The sequence below is a fragment of the Camelus bactrianus genome, chromosome 20, assembly GCF_048773025.1.
Source record: "Camelus bactrianus isolate YW-2024 breed Bactrian camel chromosome 20, ASM4877302v1, whole genome shotgun sequence".
Lineage (NCBI taxonomy): Eukaryota > Metazoa > Chordata > Mammalia > Artiodactyla > Camelidae > Camelus > Camelus bactrianus.
In genome coordinates this window covers 29798003-29818789 of record NC_133558.1, presented here as the reverse complement: position 1 = coordinate 29818789, position 20787 = coordinate 29798003, and the positions used below count along the sequence as shown (strand labels likewise).

Genomic DNA, 20787 nt, shown 5'->3' with positions numbered 1-20787 from the left:
GCAGATTTCAAGGAATTGGTCCATTTCGTCTAGGTTACCATGTTTCTGAGCTTAGTTTTTTCATAATATTCCTTTATTACCCTTTTAATGTTCAAGAGATTTGTAGTGGTATCTCCTCCTCTATTTCTGATACTAATAAGCTGCTTCTTCTTTTTTTCTTAGCTGGTTAGAGGCTTACCAATTTGATTGATCTTTTCAAAGAACCAGCTTTTGGTTCTCTTGGGCTTTTTTTTCCCCTGTTGACTTCCTGTTTTGTATTTCATTGGTTTCTGCTCTGCTTTTTATTATTTCCATTCATCTGTTCTATCATTTCTATTCTTTATTTCCCCTTTTTTCTTGTTTCCTAATTTGGAAGCTTAAATGAATGAGTTTAGATCTTTCTTATTTTCTAATATGTGCATTCAGTGCTATAAATTTCCCTCTAAACAGCACTTTTTCTGCATCCCACAAATTTTGATGTTGTGTTTTCAGTTTTAATTTCTCATAAAATTTGATCCATGTGTTATTTAGAAGTATGCTGTTTAATTTACAAATATTTTGGAATTCCCCAGCTATCTGTCTATTACTGATTTCTAGTTTAATTCCATTGTGCTCTGAGAGCATTGTATGATTTCCATTCTTTCAAATTTGTTAGGGTATGTTTTATGGCCTCAGATGTGGTCTATTTTGATCAATGTCCCATGTAAGCTTGAAAAGAATTTATAATCTATCATTGTTGGATGAAGTAGTCTAAAGATGTCCATTATGTCCAGTTAATTGATGATGTTGTTGAGTTCCATGTTCTTACTTATTTTATGCCTGTTGGATCTGTCCCCAATTTTTGATAGAGGGGTGTTGAAGTCTCCAGCTACAATGGTGAATTCATGTGTTTCTCCTTGAAGTTCTGTCAGTTTTTGCTTCATGAATTTTTGCTTTTTTTGGTGGGGGAGATAATTAGATTTGTTTGTTTGTTTAGGGGAGGTACTGGGTACACAGGACCTTGTGCACGCTAGTATTGCTTGAGCTATACCCTCCCCCACTGCTTCATGTATTTTGATGCTGTATTGTTAGACATAAACCTGTTGGAGATTGCTATATCTTGGGAAACTGATTTTAATCTATGTGTGTCTTTATATTTAAAGTGGGTTGCTTATAGACAACATATAGTTGGGTCTTATTTTGATCCACTCTGATAATCTTCACTTTTAAAGGATTATATCACAGAGTATAGAAATCTGGGTTGGTGGATTTTTTTTTTCTTAACACTTTAAATATTTCACTCCACTCTTTTCTTGCCCACATGATTTCTGCGAAGTTAGGTATGATTCTTATCTTTGCTTCTTTGTATGTAAGGTGTTATTTCCTCTGGCATCTTTTGAATTTTTTTCTTTGATTTTTCTTGTAAAATTTCTTTGATTTCTGAATATGACATGCCTAGGTGTAGTTTTTGTTTTTGTTTTTGTTTTTTTTTTGTATTTATTCTCCTTAGTGTTCTCTGAGCTCCTGGATCTGTAGTTTGATGTCTGACATTAATTTGGAAAAATTCTCAGTCATCATTTTTTAAAATACTTCTTTTGTTGTTTTCTGTTTTTCCTCTTCTTCTGGTATTCCCATTATGCATGCTTTATACCATTCATAGCAGTCTCACAGCTCTTAGATATTCTGTTATGTTTTTTCATTCTTTGCTTTTCAGTTTTGGAGGTTTCTACTGTGATATCCTCAAGCTCCAGAGTTCATTTCCTCAGCCATATCCAGCCTACTAATAAACCCATCAGAGCCATTCTTCATTTCTGTTACACTGTTTTTTTTTTAATCTTTAGCATTTCTTTTTTTATGTTTTCCTTAAAATGTCCATCTCTTTGCTTACATAGGCCATCTGCTCTTGCATGCTGTCTCCTTTGTCCATTCAAGCCTTTAGCATCATAGTCTGTTAATTCCAACATGCCTGGCACAAATGGGTCTGATTCTGATGCTTGCTCTGTCTTTTCAAACTGATATTTGCCTTGTAACATACCTTGTAATTTTGTTTTGATAGCCAGACATGATGTACTAGGTAAAAAGACCTGCCACAAATAGGCCTGTATTAATGTGGTGGTAAGATGTGGGAGGAGGGAAGGCATTCTATACTACTATGATTGGGTCTCAGGCTTTTAGTGAGCCTGTGCCTCTGGAGTGTGAATTTCACAACCGCTTCTTGGTGTCCCATCCACCCCTGCCCCTAACAACCTATTATGTGGGTCAGGGTGGCTACAGTGGACTGAAGTTGGATAGTTCCCTTTTCCCAGGTGAGTTAGGCTCTGGTTTGTTTCTCCTGAGGGTTAGACCTTGTTAAGAAGAACAGAATGCTTTGGTGTATTTCAAAATGTTTTTCATCCCTCTCCTCGCCTGAAGGATGTGATATTCACTGTGAGAACCTGGGAGAGTTCCAGGAGGTGAAACTCATACAAGTTTGAGTTCTCCTCCCCATCTCACGTGACTGGGTCCCCCCGTGTTTTATCTCCCACGTTTGTCCACAGAGCTTCTAGCAGTTTGTTGATTACAGTTCAGTTTTCGCTCCCCCAGCACTGGTTCCCAGAGGCTGTTGCCTGTAGATCTGTGCCTCAGTAAGTTGTGACTGTCTGTACTTGCCTCTGACGTTACTTCTCCTTTGGACCTAAGAGTTGATTTTTTCCAGTTTGTTGTACTGTAACTATATCATAACTTTTACTTGTTAGGACAGATTGGCAACTTATAAGCTCCTCTTACACGCTGGACCAGAAACCAGAAGTCCTCCAGTTATTCCAATTTAATATAAAGAGTTTATCAGGCTCTAAAGCAGTAATTTAAAAGAACTGTTTGAATGCTTATATAATTCTTACCTGAATTTTGATACACCCTCCAGTGGTAGGTGGTGCAGTTTGGTGTCAGGGATTTAATACTTACTGTGACAAGCACAGCCTCTGGACTGGCATTTGGGAGTAAGTCAGGCTCTCTCCCCTGGGTCTCACCTAGAACACTTCCCTGTCCTGCTACCCATTCCCCTCCCATCCCCAACTCAGGCCTCAGCTGAGTATCTCTTCCTTCAAGAAGCTGTCATGACCACCACAACCCACCTCTGCTGCCCTCTCACCGGGTCCCACTGCACTAACTTCTCGTTGTGTAACTCCCATCACACCCATCACTTCTCACTCAGTGTCTCTCCCCTTAGACTGCTCGGCGGGAGGGTCAGGAACCACACCTGTGACCAGTGCTGTCCCCACTGCACCTGCAGCCTGCTTACTAAATACAGAAATGAGTGACTGACAGTCGGTTCATACAGAAATACACCATCTCAGGTGGCTGCCATTGTTAACTCCTCTGTCTTGATTGTTCTGTGTCATAATTTTGTTATTCATTGTCTTCCAAAAATTCTTAAGAACCTTCATTTACCACTGACGTCCTCACCACTGGTAAACAGCTGCTATTTGTGTTCTTAGTCCCGTGCCATGTTTTTTGCTGTGGCAAAGGGCACTGAGACAGTGTTTTCTTTTAATTTCTATTGTATCATTGTTGACAACTTTGGAAATAGAAAATTCAATGGAGTAACACTGTCAATCAATTGAGATTGTTAAAAAATTATTTTATACTACTATAAACTTACTATTGATTATAATTTTCAGTAACAGAATACTTGAACTTAAAATGTTTAGATGCATCAAAACCATTTAACAGTGTTGTTTCAGACGACTTGGATTCTGTTCCTGGCAAACAAGGCACTTGGCTCCATTGATGCAGAAGTTTTTACTCCTGGCAGATAACAGTAATGAGAAGCCCAGACATGCTCCCAGGGGGAGCTGAGAACTGGCGTGAGAGGAACCATTTGCTTTGCAGCATTGCTTAGGACTTATTCAGGTCACTAATTTATTTTTCTTTACAATTGCTGCTGATGGTTATCTAGTGAAATGATAAGTGTGTGGTCTAAGCCTAATTTTTAGGAGCTAAGAATATCTCAGCCCCCACTCGCCTAGTGAACACGTTAGCATTTCACATTGCTGTCCAGAGGAAACTAAGCTACCTGCAAGTCAAATGCATTTATTCATTAGATTATTATTTATTGAGTACCTACTTATGTGCCGTGTGTTGGCTTACAGCCTGGACATACAGAGATAAATAAAATGGCAACACCCCTGCCTTCTGGAGAACTTTGGGTCAAACAAGAAAAATGAGAATTAATTGTTCTACTGAGCTCCCCCAAAATGGAGATTTTGATTACTACCTCCTGCCAGTTTACTGTTTATACATATATTGATACGTGTTTATAGCTTGGAATAATTTCAGACATCCATGTTTGGTTGTGTATAATATAGGTAGCTGAAGAAAAGTTTAATGTGTCTACAATATCATGGAAAGAATAGCTTATACATAGAAATCGTACAGTTTTATTTAGTCTCAGTAAGATTGCTAAAAATTACATTCACAAAAAGCTTTTCTCCAAAATACAGTGTTATTTGTATCAACTATGTAATTATTCTGCTCAGTGACAGCAAAGAAATTAACCAGTTCTCTCATATAATTTGATTGAGATGACTTGGGCAACTAGAAATGGTAATTTTTAATAATTAAATCTTAATGTAGAGATGTTTCTATTTACAATGCTGAAATAACTTCTAAGAAGAATATGATACAGACTTAGAGAAAAACATGCATAAAATGACACGTTCCTCAAGATTTATAGGCTCCAGTTACTTGGAATAGAATGAGAGTTAATGCTATGTCTGTTCCCTCTTCTGCCAGCCAGGGAAGACCTCTTATTTAAAGGGCAGGGCTCCCTCCACTGTCTTAAATCAAGCCTCTCCTGTCTGACAAACTGCCCTCCATGATTTTTCACGGGATGTTTATAACATTGGGAAGTATACAGAAAAGGAAAATGTTTAATGAAGAGCTTTGCATGTTCCAGTGCTATACATCATATGGTTCAATTTAGATTCTCTGACATATCAGAGTTAGAATGAAATTATCAAAAGGGGGCAAGTCACATGGCATTGGTACAAACAAGATGTGCCTATTTGTATTTAGGTTTGCTAATGAAATTCAGCCATGAGCCCCACTTTGATTTTAAGAGGCTTAGACCACCATTCAGTTTTATTCACTGTAATTAAATCTCTTGCCCACATGCAAGAAAAGGGGGCATATTTTATCTTTGAAAAAGCTCTTACAGAGCTTTGATATGAAGCTCCAGAGCTTCAAAGATTTGTAGTATTAAAGCAAAACAGTATGTCTCCGAGGGCACAGTCACCTCCTTTAGCAAACGGAGGCTGGGAGAGGGCTTGGACTCTGAATCCAGCGACCCCACAGAGGGCAGGGCTGAATCTGGGCTGAGGGGGTCAGGGTAGGGGCAGTGAACTTGACACAACGTGATGCAGTCTCCACTGTTGCTCCCAGAAATAGAAAAAGGCCAGGTAAAAGCACAGCTGGTTCTGACTGGAAACTCGGGAGAGAGGTGGGGTGTGAGGAGGGCTGATTTAGCTATCTTGGGAAACAGCGTGCATACATGAAATTCAGAGAGGTACCTACCTTCCCAGGCCCCGCCCAGCTCAGTCTTCAATAAATCGAACACTTAGGCTCACTTAATCTGTAAGGACTAGTGGAGGCCTGTGGCTTTCCGTTTACTCCATGACCGCCTCCTCTTTTCCTCCCGGGGCCCTCTGCCCCCTGTGCCCTCTTCATCCCTGTGGAGTAGAAGAGAGCTTTCGGGAAACCACCAGGTCCTTGGCAGCCAGGGCAGTTCCTGTGGGCCGCAGATCATCCAAAATGCAGAGAGCCTACCCTACACTTAGTTAATTGGGAGTTAACGGTAGCTTGGGAGAGGGTGAATGTATGCTCCAAATCTTTTTATTGTCCTTTTTCTACTGGATTTAACCCAAATTGGCCAACTCCAAACAGATCCAGACTGGCCACATTATTTGCTTGGCCCTAAATCAGCCACTGAGCACAGCCTTAGTAAGACTTCAGTGCAAGTGGTGTGACGCCCCCTTAAAGGTCCTCAAGATGCTCACTTTGCCACAGAATCTTTCATCAGGGGTATCTTAATTATTTTCATATTGCATCCATTTATCAAAACTATTATGTGAGGCACTCCGGGAAATTGTGATTCTCTAAGGGAGAGCTAATCACGTTGCAGGAGAGGCGGGGGTAGAGCTGAAAGCTCGCAGTGGCCTCGCTCTGACGACTCAGCGGTCCTGTTTCAGACGGCATTACGTCTCCCTTCCCCTAGTCTCCCCACTTTTGTTCTACTCCCAGGGGTTCTTTATCTGGAAAAACAATTTTTTTCCCTACATCTGTTTTGCCCATTAAGGTCAGAGAAGCTGAACACATGGCTTTGGGCAGAATGAGAACCATCTATAAAGAGCCCTAGAGTGAGTCAGGAACCTGGGCCCTGCCCACGTGACCATGGATGGGTCACTGTCTCTGGACGTTAGTTTTTTTCATCTGTTAAGTTAGGAACTGGCCTAGAGTTCACAAAGATACTCTCTAATTCCAAAACTTTAATGTTCCTTGGTTTTAGATGTAAGCAAAAGATTTGTTCAACTTGGGTCAACAGGCTTAGTTTCCACATCCTTTTTGTCATTATGGAACTAAACGTGCCGTGGCCATCTGAAGGGCTGTGTCCCTAACAAGGGCATCACAGCATCGGGGAAGGAAAAACAGCGACTGGTCTGAAGGCGCCCACAGGAAGTAAGGAGTGTGCAAGACGCAGGTAACCCGTCTGCTCTCTGCGTAAAAAAGAATGTACACTTCTTCTGTATTAAATGCTAACATCAGGATTTCCATTATGAAATACTGTTTACTGTATCATCATGACAGACTCTGAAAGGGTTCCATTTATTGACAGTACCACTTGGGGTCCTGGTAACGGTATACTCGCCTCCTCTGCCGCCGCCGTCAGCCCTCACGTGCATCTGGGTCACCTGGATTGGTTTTAAGACATTCCAAACCCTGATCCTACTCAGCCCAACTGACTTAAAAAAAATAAATAACATATTCTGGCTTCACTTTTTTAAACTCCCCAGGTGATCTGGATGCACAGTGCTTTTTATTACATACTATTCTTAAAATTAGTCTGGAAAATAAGCACTAGTTGAGAACGAAGATGATTCAGATTCAAGTCACATCGCTGCACTCAGCAGCACTGTGCTGGGCTACTCTAGCTGAAATTTGAAGTACAATTCTGATTTACTCTAAGTGATGTTTTAGCAAGAATCGAGTTCATTAGGAGTGGGAAGACAATATGCCTCTGGTAATTTGGATGGAATAAATCAGGCCATATTTCAGGGGGTTCTTTGTTTTCTTTTGTTTCATGTAAGAGTTTGGTATAATGAAAAGAATACAGGCCCTGGGCTTTGAATCTTAAATCTACCAGTCACTAGACTTGTCACTTTAAAAAGGAGAAAAATAGGACCTTTTTTATTAGCTGTAGTAAGACTAAATTAGATATGGACTTCATAACCCATTAAAAATGTATTTTTTTAAATATTTGCCCCTCCCTGCTTTGAGAAATACACAAATCTTGTGTTCTTTTGTTATTTGAAATTAAATATTGTAATTAAAAGTAAGAGCAAACAGAATGATTGCTTATGTTTTCTCTTTGTAACCCTTGAGAATGACCTTTTAATGCATCTTACTTGTGGTGGTTAAACCACTAACAGTAAATTGGAATCTTTAGTGACTGCAGGGACTGTGTTACATAGCTTTGTGTCCTTTGCACCACCAAGCACATAGTGACTTATACAGAGTTAGAACTTAATATCTGAGATGTGCTAAAATCAAATTATGCCATTGTATAGGAATTCAGGTTATAGAATCAAAATCTTCTGTGTTAGGCCTTTGAAAAATTGAAATATTTGTAAGTGAATTTGAGACCTGCTATAATTTTTTTCCTTTTTGTCTAGCTTTATTGAGGGACAATTTAAATAAGCAACCTAACTTTATATATTTAAAATCTTTTTCTTAATGTAGGCATTTAGAGCTGCTTTTGCTGCGACTAAGTTTTGGTATGTTTGTAGGGCTTTTGTTGTTTGTCTCAAGATTTTTTTAACATCCCTTTTGATTTCTTATTTGACCCATTTGTTCAGATGTGTGGGGTTTTTTATTTCTACATATTTGTGAATTTTCTAGCTTTCCTCCTGTTACTGATTTCTAGTTTCATTGCATTTAGAAAAGATAACTTGGTATGATTTCAGTTTTCCTAAGTTTAAGCCTTGTTTTGAGATATGGTCTACCCTGGAGAGTATCTGTACTTAAGAAGGATGTGTATCCTGCTGCTATTGGATAGAATGTCTTTTAGGTCCAAATGGCCTCAAGTGTAGGTCAAGTCCATTATTTTCTTATTGATATTCTGTCTGGATGATTAATACCCCACTTTCAACAATGGATAGAAGTCTCCTACTATTACTATATTGCTGTTTCTTGCCTTCAGATCTGTTAAAAAATGCTTTAATATATTTAGGTGCTCTGATGACAAGTGCATATATATTTACAACTGTTACAGCCTTCTGATGAATTGACCCCTTATCCGTGTAAGGACCTTCTGTATCTCCTCTTACAACTTTTGATTCAAAGTCTATTTTTTCTGACATAAATATAGCTACCCAATTTCTTTTTTGTTTCCCATTTTCAGGGAATCGCTTTTTCCTCCCTTTACTTTCAGCCTATGTATCTTTGAAGCTTAAGTGAGTCTTTTGTAGGCCGCATACAGTTGGTTCTTTGTTTTTGTTTGTTGGTTGGTTGTTTTAATCCATTCACACACTCTGTGTTTTAACTGGAATATTTAAACCATTTAGAGTGATTACTGATAGGTAAAGACTTAGCAAAGACTTAGTGTTGCCATTTTGGTAAGTGTTTTCTGATGATCTTGTAGTTCCCTCCTTCCTTTCTCTCTAGCTGTCTCACTTTAAGCGTTGATGACTTCTTGGTAGTGGTATGCTGTGAGTCTCTTCTCTTTATCACTAGCATTCCAGTTATAGTCTGTTGCTTTGCCATTACCACGAGGCTTTCTTAATACATCTTATAACGGTCTATTTTGTGATGGTTACAACTTTAATTGCATAAAGATGTTCTACACATTTACTTGTCCCCCACACACCTTGTCAGTGTCACAACTTCCATTTTTAATAGCATGTATCAATGACAATATTTCAGCTATAGTTTTTTCACATTTTTCTTTTAATTTATATGCTATAATCCAACTTGATTTACATACCACCATTGCAGTATTAAAATATTTTGAATTTATCTATAGATTTACCTTTATTCAGTGACTTTTATACTTTCATAGGTTTCACATTACTAATTAGCATACTTTTGCTTCAGCTTGAAGAACTCCCTTTAGTATTTCTTGTAAGGTAGTATAGTGGTGATAAACAAAATCTGAGGGAATTTATCTGGGAAAGGCTTTCTCTCTATCCAGAAACTACTTTCCTGAGTAAAGAATTCTTGATTGGCGGGGTTTTTTGGTTTTTGTTTGTTTCAACACTTTGAACATGTCTTCTCATTTTCTTCTGGCCTGCAAGGTTTCTTCTGAGAAATCTGCTGATAACCTTAGCTGGGTTCACTTGTATGTAATGACTCTAAACTCTTGCTGCTTTCAGAATTCTTTGATTTTTAAGATTTTGGTTATAATATGTCTCAGTGAATCTCTTTGGGCTGAATCTGTTTGGGGATCCTTGAGCTTCATGTATCTGGATGCTCATGTCTCTCCCCAGATACCAGAAGTTTTCAACCATTATTTCTTTAAATGAGTTTTTTGACCCCCTCTCTCTCTTCTCCATCTATGAACTCCAGTAAATCAAATACAGTCGTCCCTCAGAATCTGCAGAGAATTAGAATTCCATGGATACCAAAATTTGCAGATGTTCAAGTACTTTATATAAAATAACAGTTTTGCATGCAACCTATGTACATCCTCCCATATACTTTAAATCATCTCTAGATTACTTTAATACCTAATTCAATGTAAATACTATGTAAATAGTTGCCAGCCCACAGCAAATCCAAGTTTTGATTTTTGGAACTTCCTGGAATTTTTTTCCAACTATTTTTGACCAGCAGTTGGTTGAATGTGTAAACACAGAACCTGCAGATGAGGAGGGTTGACTGTATTGTTTCAGTTAATGGTGTCTCCTAATTTACATAGACTTTCTTCACTCTTTTTTCGTTCTTACTTCTTTTCTCCTCTTAATGAATAATATCAAGAAATCTGTCTTCAAGTTTGCACATTCTTTTTTCTGCTTGATTGAGCCTGTTTTTTGAAGCTCTCTTGCATTTTTCATTTCATTCATCGTATCTTTCAGCACCAAAATTTCTTTTGTTCTTTCTTATGATTTCTGTCTCTTTAACTTCTCATTTTGTTCATGCATTGCCTTCCTGAGTTCTCTGAGTTGTTTATTAGTTTTCTTAAAATAATTATTTTGAATTCTTTTTCAGGTAACTCACAGATAACTATTTCTTTAGGGTTAGTTCCTAGAAAATTATCGAATTCCTTTGGTTGTGTTATGTTTCCTTGCTTTTTCATGTTTTGCATTGCATTGACATTTGTACACTTGAGGGAGCAGTCACCTCTGGCCTTTTCAGGTTGATTCTGATGGGGAAGGACTTTCATCTGAAGGTGTCTGTGAGGGCTGTGGCTGGGTGGGTCTCAGCAGCTCTGATTCTGGGGAGAGCATAGTGAGTTTCTATGCCGCTCCATCAGCCGAGGTCAACATGACAAAGACTGCAGAGATCTTCGGTGGCCCAGACTGCGGAGGTCCTGCAAGTGGCAGTGGTATCCAGGGCTGCTGGGGTCTTCCTTTTTTGCCTGTGGGAGGAAGTTCTAGCCAAGGGGATCCTTTTCAATGCCAGGTTTGGTGCATTGGTATTCAGATTGGCAGTGGAGCTGGGGTTCTGGGATCAGGCACATATGGAACTTCCTGGATGGAGTGATGCAAAAGAAAAAAAATGCTTCCTATACTTTTTGATGCGGTCAGGCTTGGTTTTTAAGCTCCAGAAAGTTTCTGCTGCTTCTCTGTTGGCATTCAGAACTGTTTTTGTGGAAAAGACAAGCTTTGGGACCTTCTAGCCTACAATCTTGCTGATATCAGTCCCTAAAATTCTTATTTTACTTAAAGAAAGCAGAAAAAAATTAGGAAATGTAGTGAGAATAAAACGTGGGTCTGAACTGAGGGGGTGGTTTTATGTATAATTAAAGCCTTACTGATTAGGCTAATGGACACAAATAACAAACACAATCATGTTCAATTTGGAACTGCAGGGTATGTTTTGTAGCATATTTATCTTTTGCTTAATCGTTTGCTTTTTAATATTACTTTGTATTTCTTACAACATGCAATTTATGATGAACCGTAGAAAACAAGCCAGTTTGAGATTTTAATGTTTCCTTTAGCTTGTCCACTGTCCATATGCAGATTTTTTTAAGTCATATTTTAAAAGTGCACACTTATGAGTTAATTTTCCCACCAGTGCTCAGTGCATTAGGTAGCATCTGTGTCTGCTTATCCAGATAGATTGAGAATCCAGTAACAGGTCATAATTTGAAGCTGAATAAAGGATGTAAAATATGAGAATCTAGCTTGATACCCAATTAAGGGAAAAAAAGCCTAAGAACTACCACTGGTCCTTTAAAAAAAATCTTTGTTAATAACTTTGAGAGATGCTACTGTCTGAGCTTTTCAACACAGTCACATGGGAGCAACTAGGGCTTGAGAACAGAGCTTTATTAAATCAGAAATAAAGCTTAAGTGGCATATAGCAGGTAAGAGCTGATTGGAGAGAAGTCTGATTGTGTCATTAATTTATACTGTTAAATAGCTGGGCAAGTCCTGGCTTTTTCTGGTCAAGGTCTAGGTTTTACTAAGAGTGTCTGTGAAGATGTAGAGCTGGGACTCGTTCATAGGCTCTGACAGTAGAGAGTGAGTGGGCTACGGAGTGTTTCATGAGAACGTGGCCTCTGGAGGGTCCTCACACCAAGCAGTGTTTAAATTTAGTTTCAGCATTTGCAACACAAATAGAGAGAAATTCACAGTTGACACAAAGATGAGTTGTCTTCATCCATCTTCCTTTCAAGTTGCTTACTCTAGAAAGGATGCCAAATCTGGGACGTTCCCATAATTGCCCTACACAGACAACATACATCCTTTATACATCAAACGGAAAAAGTAGTGACTCAGCGTGGGGGACCCTCGGGGATTGGTTTGCTGAAACTGCCCTTCACTAATTACACATGCTTGTTTGTTTGTCCTTTATTTTAGATGTAGAATACGAAGAACTTATTCCAGAAATCAGGGTCAGCTCTAAACTTTGGTTTTCTCAGTAGACTTCGCTACTTGAGGTTCTGTGCTATTAAATAAGCCTGTAATCTTTTTAGTTGTTTGCAAATAATACTGATAAATTATCTGTGAAGGTGAACTGATCTTTGAAAAGTGACCTTTTCAATCCTAGAGAGAATCATTTCAGATCACCCACCCTGGAAAGATTTAACTGGGTAATTTCTCAGGGGGGCTCAGTCAAGTCTTCTCCTGAGCCAAGACTTCTTTTTCAAGCAAGGCTCACTTCAGCCATTTACCTTGAAAAGGAATCCAGCTTTACTCCCAGGTCCATTTATCTCCATGTAAACCATCCCTGTGCTTTAAATATTATGTTAAAGTTTGTCGCTGTGGTTGTAAAATGTGAAGTATCAGGGCTAAGTATTACTGGGGCATGAGCCTCCCGGAGGCGGCCGGAGCTGTTTAAGGCCTGAGGCTCCCGGGCCTGTGGTTGTGGGAAGACACTCTATCCATCCCTGCAGGTTATTTGCAGCTCTCCGGGGACCTCACTCAGCACCGTGCTCCAGCACAGGCTCAGGAGGTGGAGGTGGGGTTTCCTAGCCCTTGCTGGAATGTCTGCTTCTGGCCGGCAGCGTCCCGTGCACGAGCTGTCCGGCAGGGAGGTCGAGCTCGCAGAGAAAGCCCTGAGGGAGGAAACGGGGAACGTGCCCCTGTTTTCTCGTCCTTGATACACTGAGCCAGAGTCAGCTGTGCAACAGCACGACCAATGGATGACACTTAAGCCAGGACGCCAATGACTGACACCACAGTAAATCCGATGTAAGCAGGCGATTTGGAGGAAAGGTTTTGAAGTTAATTGAATTTTATGCTTAACTGTTATTCAGGAAACCATTTTTGTTTCACCTCATGTTTGTAGAAGCCTTTCTAAAAAGCTTGGATCCAGTTTGTTTTTGTCTTTTTTTTTTTTTTTAGTATAATTAAAAGCAATCATTTTTTCAACATAGGCAAAACATTCTCTGACATAAATCTTAGCAGTGTTCTCCTAGGGCAGTCTACCCAGGCAATAGAAATAGAAGCAAAATAAACAAATAGGACCTAATTAAACTTATAAGCTTTTGCACAGCAAAGGAAATCATAAACAAAACAAAACGACAGCCTACGGAATAAATGATGTGACTGACAAAGGTTTAATTTCCAGAATATATAAACAGCTCATACAACTTAATAACAACAAAAAAACCCAATCCAAAAATGGACAGAAGACCTAAACAAGCAATTCTCCAATGAAGACATACAAATAGCCAATAGGCACATGAAAAAATGCTCAATATCACTAGTTATCAGAGAAATGCAAATCAAAATACAATGAGGTATCACCTCACACCAGTCAGAATGGCCATCATTAAAAAGTCCACAAATGACAAATGCTGGAGAGGCTGAGAAAAGGGTACCCTCCTACACTGCTGGTAGGAATGTAGTTTGGTGCAGTCACTGTGGAAAACAGTATGGAGATTCCTCAGAAGACTAAACAAACTTAACATATGATCCAACAATCCCACTCCTGGGCGGATATCCAGAGGGAACTCTTAATTCGAAAATATATATGCACCCCAGTATTTATAGCAGCACTATTTACAATAGCCAAGACGTGGAAGCAACCTAAATGTCCACTGACAGATGACTGGATAAAGTTGTGGTATATGCATACGATGGAATAGTATTCAGCCATAAAAAATAATAAAATGCCATTTGCAGCAACATGGATGGACCTGGAGATCATCATACTAAGTGATGTAAGCCAGAAAGAGAAATAAAAATAGCATGTATCTTTTAAAAAGTGTGAAATCTAAAAAAACAAAAAGACACAAATGAAGTTATTTACAAAACAGACTCACAGACATAGAAAACAAGCTTTTGGTTACCTGGGGGAAAAGGGGGTGGGAAAGGATAAATTGGGAGTTCAATATTTGCAGATACTAACTACTATATATAAAATAGATAAATTAGAAGTTTCCTCTGTATAGCACAGAATACTGTATATTCAGTATCTTGTAGTAACCTATAATGAAAAGGAATATATGTATGACTGAACTATTATGCTGTATACCAGAAATTGACACAATATTGTAAACTGACTATGTCAATAAAAAATCAAAGTTTCTGCTGTATTTCCTACAATATGGCTATTGAAGGTAAATTCATTGAAATTCATTGAAAGTATACAGACTCCAGAAAAGCCCGAGTTCTTAGCCTAGAGCGAAAAAAATTCCCTAATGAGATTTTTGTCATTTTCCCATTTTTCTGAAAACAGATTGTAGAAAAGCTCCAATTGAAGGTTATGATTGTTCCTAATTCAAATAATGAAAGCAATGGTGGTAGAAAGAGGAAGTTTATTCCTATGTCCTGGATTTTAATTCTGCTTCACTATGGGTCTCATTGTGAGACTCAGGACACCTCACTGAGGTCCCGTGTGGCCCAGCTCCTCCAGCTCTGACACGCAGAATGTATTTCTTGGGATAAAAAATCATGCCGTTTTACTTTCTTTACTGGAATATATCATATTATTGCAATTAGGATCCATTTTCCTTTACAGGAATATTTTTATCCCATCATGAATATCCATATATACATCTATGTATACATGAATGTATATAATTATGTAAAAATGAAGTTTTCTGTAACGTCTAATGTACAGAGCTCCTTAGAGGTCACGGTATTGTTGGCGGGTGGGAGAAAGGCCTCTATTAGTGTCTGTCCCCACAGCTTTGTGCTGAGACTATAAATTAGGCCTGGGGAGCATTTAATGAGTCAGTAATTTATGGACTATTAGGGTACTTAGTTAGAAGTGATTCTTGAGCATGTTCAATAGAGAACACATGTTTATAAAGGACAAACAGATCAGTACAGTGTGTCTTCGGCCTAACCAAACACAATCAATTAACAGAGTGGGATGTCTTATTTTACATACATCTCCCACTCCCCCAAAATAGAATCGCTAACCACTTGTTAACCATGCTGACTGACAGAGTGGTGGCTCGAGCTCGGCCACCAGCAATGTACAGATCACGCACCCTCTTAGGTTGCAGCCAGCAGTCTACAAAACAGGAAGAAAGCTCTGCTTGCTTTTTTTGCCTCCTCTCCCGGTTTGACTTGATGGGATAATTCACTGCAGATTTCTTTTTCTTTGACAGAGTGCTTACCGCAGGAATGGGATGGCTTTCCTGGCCTGCTGATGTGACTGACTACAACAGGAAAGGCAGTGTTATGTTCAGGTGATTTCTGTTCCACTCCTTGGACAAAATAAAATACAAGTGAAGTGGATTGGTTTGTTGTGACCATCAACTGGCTGACTCCAGCCCTTTTCCAGCCCCCTCAATGCTTAGTCTTGTTTACCAGATGGGCCACTTAGCTAATTAATGGCAGGATGTTTGGGATGGTGTGTAGGTGGACAAGAATGCACATCACACAATTCTGAAATTTTAATTTGGATGAGATGTACTGCCCTCAACTCACATCTTAAAAGCAGTGTCTTTTTTTTTCTCTCAGTGTTTAGTCTATGTTTTGTTTGATGCATTTTGTAATCCAGATTTGGGACAGAAAGCAAAATTAAAAGGATGGTCGCTTTCCCCTGCACAATCCCACCAACTTTACTTTCCGACATCTGCTGCTGAGATCTATGTGATCTTAGAGACAAATGTCCATTTTATACACTCACACTAATCAGAGACCTAATTGGCCTGATGGACTGTCTGCTTACATCTTCTCTGCCCTTCACTCCACGCGTAGCGTCTGTGTCGTTTCCCTGCCTTCCTCCCAACTCCCTGCGCATCTCCCGTGTGTTTCCCTCAAGTATACCCCTCTTCCCCATCTTCATTTCTCCCCTTCCCCTGTCCCTCCGATCCCAGGCCCACCCCCGACACACTCACCATGCCCATTTAAAAGCAAAACAATTAGAATCAGGAGGAGGGGAGCCCAGTGATCTGCTTTCTCGCCTCAACCCTGGTGTGCACCGGGCAGTTTCTTGCTGGTAGCGGCTGAATTACCCTTCTGGCATCTCTACTTTCTCCGGTGAATGAGGAACTGTAACTCTGGGAACCAAACCAAAATACAGCAGCTATACACAGTTCCTGATTCAACTTGAATTGAAAAAAAAAAAAAAAGTAAGTTATTTCTCTCATTCTTTAGTTTTGTGTAATTTTACTTTTATCATGGTTTTTACACACCCTGGATCAGCCTTTGTAAAGAATTAATATAAACAGAAATGAGAAGCATGAAAGATTTCCCTCCTGTGACCAGATCACTGTGAGGCTCAGTTAATGTGATTGCACTGTGTTGTTCACATTTGTTAACTATCATTTACCTGTTCTATGTTAGTCCTTATGGAAAAAATCTTCATGTCAAAAACAACAAAAAAATGCAAATACATAATATCAAAAAATTGCCAAGGGGTTTTGATGTTCCATCTGTGCTTGGTGAAATGTATGATTAAACTTTTCTTTTTATCATCATTCTTATTTTTCTTGGCATCCCTAATCATGGAAAATTATAAGCTTGCAGTAAACATCCTAACTTTTAAAACGACAGCATTTATTGTATTTGGTTTCGATGCCAGGCTTATAGATGTATAAAATTTTCAGGAGCTGATTTTTCACATCAAAATTCCTCCTCTCCCACATTATACATTTTAAAATATGCACAAGGCAGAAAATACAGGGTTTAGGTTTTTTCCCTTCATTTTATTCTACCTGATCTCCTTATAGTCCCAGAGAAGGAAGACTCAATGTACATTTCTCTCAGAAATATGACAGGTCTGTGTTTTTGTTGGTCTGGCGTATGTTTGTCTATCTTGAACAGTCTGACAGGTAATTATTTATAAAATCTGGTTTTGCCCAGTAAGTTCATATAATAACCTTTCACTTTTCATCATAAGCCAGTGAGCTGAATTTAGAATAAAACAAGGTCATTTATGTCTGTCCCAAACCAGCCTAGATGTCCCCATAATTGCTCAGTATTAATATTTGTAATTTTTTTTTCTTTTCTACACTTAGGTTCTTTGACTTTTTGCACAACACAAATTTAAAGTGAAATAAAATTTCCTTAAGCATTGAGTATAGGAAAACAGAAAGAACATTTCTAGAAGGAAAGTTTCAGAAACTGTGATTTAAATAAGTTTTTCTCTGAAGATTAAAGTGTTATATAGAATCTGAAAATGTCAGAGCAGAAGATGGTCTGAAAGACCATTGAAAACAACCACTCGTTTTACAACTGAAAAATGATGTCCTGGGGAGGAAAACTGACTCTTCCAAGGTCACTCAAGAATGGCAGTGACAGACCAGAGGCCGGATCCACGGTCCCTCGTTCCCAGTCTGGTCCTGCACTTTCCCGCACTGTGTGCAAAAGACAGCACCAGGACACATCACGGGTCATGGCATGTTTATCTTAGACAATAACCTACATTTTTTTTAAATGATATTAATTATGGGCACATCCTGAAGCACAGGTGTTATGTTAAATCAAATCTTCAGAGGGACTGTGATGTTAATTAAATAATCTGTAATATGTCAGTTATACATCGATTTAAACAAAGGGAGGAGGGAATTAATAGACTTTGAGCACCTCCTTTGTGTCAGGAACCTCACCTTTGCTATTTCATTCTCTTCCCAGTGACTTCATGAGGTAGATGCTATAAAACAAAAATAAAAATCAGACTCAATTGTAAATCAAATCTGAAGACACAAAATAGCGTCTGTTTTGGTAGCCCTGTGTGTTTTGGAAATGGAATTTGAAAATAAGTAAATAAGTAACTTCTCTTATGGGAAATTGACACTGCCTTATAAATTTGAGGGTAAAGGAAATAGAAATATTTCTCCCTTCACCTGAATTTGGAAATGCAACTTTCCAAACATGCCATTTTGAGGCTATGTCATTAACCTTCCTGCCTTCACATGTTGCAATAGTTGAGATTCATAAATAATGTTCCAGTTTTAGAACCAAGAGTTGTTATTTAAAAACCATCAAAAGCACAAATATTTTTTAATGGTGTATATAATTCCTATATCTGGGGAGAATTCTTCATTTATTACTGTTCTTTATTCCTATAAAATAACAAACAATCCACACATAATGCCTTTACCATGTAGAAGACAAATAAACATAACTGTGATTTGATTCTTGCTCTGAAATAAAACAAGTAAATCTAGAAATTATGAACTTTGATTTTATGGAAAAAAAAAAAAAAAAACTTCTATGTAGTTCCCACATCAGGTACTTCCCTTACAGTTCATATAACCCCTTGTATAAAACCGAGTCACTGCAGAGAAAGGACTCCCTCATCTGCCCTCCTGGAATTTAGAGAGAACCTTCCCAGGTTGCATTTAAAACTCTACCATCAACCATGTATGTACATCTTATAAAATATTTTACAGTTTCCTGTATGCTCTGGCTGAACATTTCATAGTACATAAACACTTCTGCAAATAATATAAGGACATCGAGTGGGATATGTCATAGCAGTGGCGGCCATGTAAAGCTGACTCCACAGCAAGTTACTGTCTCATTTTTATCTTATTTGAAATCCAAGATGAAATTTTCTGTGCTCTTACTGTACAGTTGGTGGGGGGCAGAGGGGGGAGGGGACCCTAGCAGTTTTAGTGGAGTTGTGTTCATCAAAGCAAAGGCTTTCTGCAGAGGGCATCAAGCCAAGCTTAAACAACAAAACCATGCCTGCAGGAACTGGATGTAAATGTGATGGTTAAATAAGGGCCAGATGCCTTTAAAAACTCGAATATTAAAAAGTCACATCTCTTAAAGTAAATTTCTAGTGTCATGACTAGGCTAGTGATACCATAGCACTTTAAAAACATATAATAAAACAGAGACTTACATTTGTTTTCTGGAAGAAAATATCAAATACTAGGCTGTCATCAGTCAAGGGAATTTTGGCAATCGAAGCATATTTTAAAACAATCAGTTCCTACGAAGTCATGAGCAACCCACATACAATATTTCATTGTTGGAAACCACTGTGATTCTGTGTAGAGTTACATTCATGCTCCCTTTTCTGCGCATCACCACCCAGCAGTCACTCTTCCCTTTTTTTCAAAGGAAGATAAAAATAGAAGATACAGGAAAAGTCAAGCATCATGATTACTTAATTAAGTAACAATTTACTTGCTATCAAAAATGATGATATATTGTGTAAGCATTTTAATAATAAGTTTCACGTAATAATTATAGGACGTGGTGTACCACCCTGTGTGCTAAGCACTTTGTGTGGTTATCTCATTAAATTCTCACAACCCCACTAGGAGATACGCATTGTCATCTGCCCTGTTGCCCAGAGTTAGTTGAAAGGAAATTTAAGGACAGAAGGTTTGGTGCCTTATGCCCCAGTGTCCAAGATGGAGCCAGCATTTCCCCAGCACACTGACCCCAGAGCTCACACTCTCAACCGCAGTCACACAGCACAGACTGTACTCAAGCTTTGTGATAACGTATTAAAGAGAATTTCTGCCCTGAACCTAGAAGCACTTCTTGGAACCAAAAAACGTGAGTACAAGGAAATCTCATTTTAACTCAACATTCCTTCCATAAGGCCAAGTGTTACGTACATAATAGAATATCACATAATGTATAATAGAATATAATTACACAGAATGACGCCAGGTCCTCTGTAACATCTGAAACCTGAAGGTAAATGCGCATGATCAGTGCACACACTAGGAACCCCTATACAGATCATGAGAAAAACGTCCTCAAAGATGCCTGTGCACAGGCCTCTTCTATGTGGAGACTGGAGTTCTCCAGAAGGCTCTAATTACACGGGCTACTCTTTTACACTTCCCTACCAGCATAAAATAAATCCCCGTGCTGTGAAGGAAGCCCCATCTTGTTTGCACGTGTTTGCAGTGGCAGGTACAGAAGGCAGCCCCTTGAGACTTCATACAAGCGCCCCTTTTAGACGTTTGCCCATTTACTATGATCTCGTCACTGTCTGCTCACACAGGTTTGTGTGCGCCTGGGGGCAGCAATGGACAGAGAGATTGAACAAAGCGGGAAGTTGCTGAGCACAACCTGAATTAGAAATGATGGTTTTCCTCGCTCATCAGTAGGTAGCAGCTCGTTTAATTCAACCCCGGGGTCTCTTCTGCCTCAGGACAAGTCACTTTCTGACTTACATTTAAGATCCCAACCAGCCGTGCCTCAGCCTGGGGATCGGTACACCTGCAGCTTTCTGTCTTTTCTGAATGGTGTCGGTTTACTCTTTCCATCCACTCCACTTGGGAGAAGTTAGTTCGCCTGCCAGTACACTGGCCACCTCTGTCACTCCTCCCAGACCTCTGTGTGCCAACCCGTCAAGCAGTCCCTAAGCCGCAGAGACTCCTGTGCTGGTGGGTTGACTGGCCACACTCCCCAGGCTTGGCTGATGCGCCCAGGTGGGTGTGGGGAGTTGAAGACTCACCCGCGGCCTCAGCAAGACCAGCATGGTGCAGCTCCCCAGGGCCCTGGTCCCACTGGAAGGTCCCAAACCCAG

At 39.3% G+C, this 20787-nt stretch overlaps 1 protein-coding gene across 4 annotated transcripts in view; it reads left to right on the top strand.

The window, feature by feature from the left end:
* Positions 1 to 16762, top strand: part of SUPT3H (SPT3 homolog, SAGA and STAGA complex component) — a 385930-nt gene extending 369168 nt beyond the window's left edge. For 3 of the 4 annotated variants that reach the window (XM_074348844.1, XM_074348842.1, XM_074348845.1), the window contains one exon: positions 15427 to 16762. In XM_074348844.1, the coding sequence (XP_074204945.1) occupies positions 15427 to 15492 (66 nt within the window). In that variant the 3' untranslated portion in view covers positions 15493 to 16762. The remainder of the gene's footprint in view (positions 1 to 15426) is intronic. The other variant, XM_074348843.1, reaches the window with a different exon arrangement.
* Positions 16763 to 20787: the final 4025 nt, after the last annotated feature.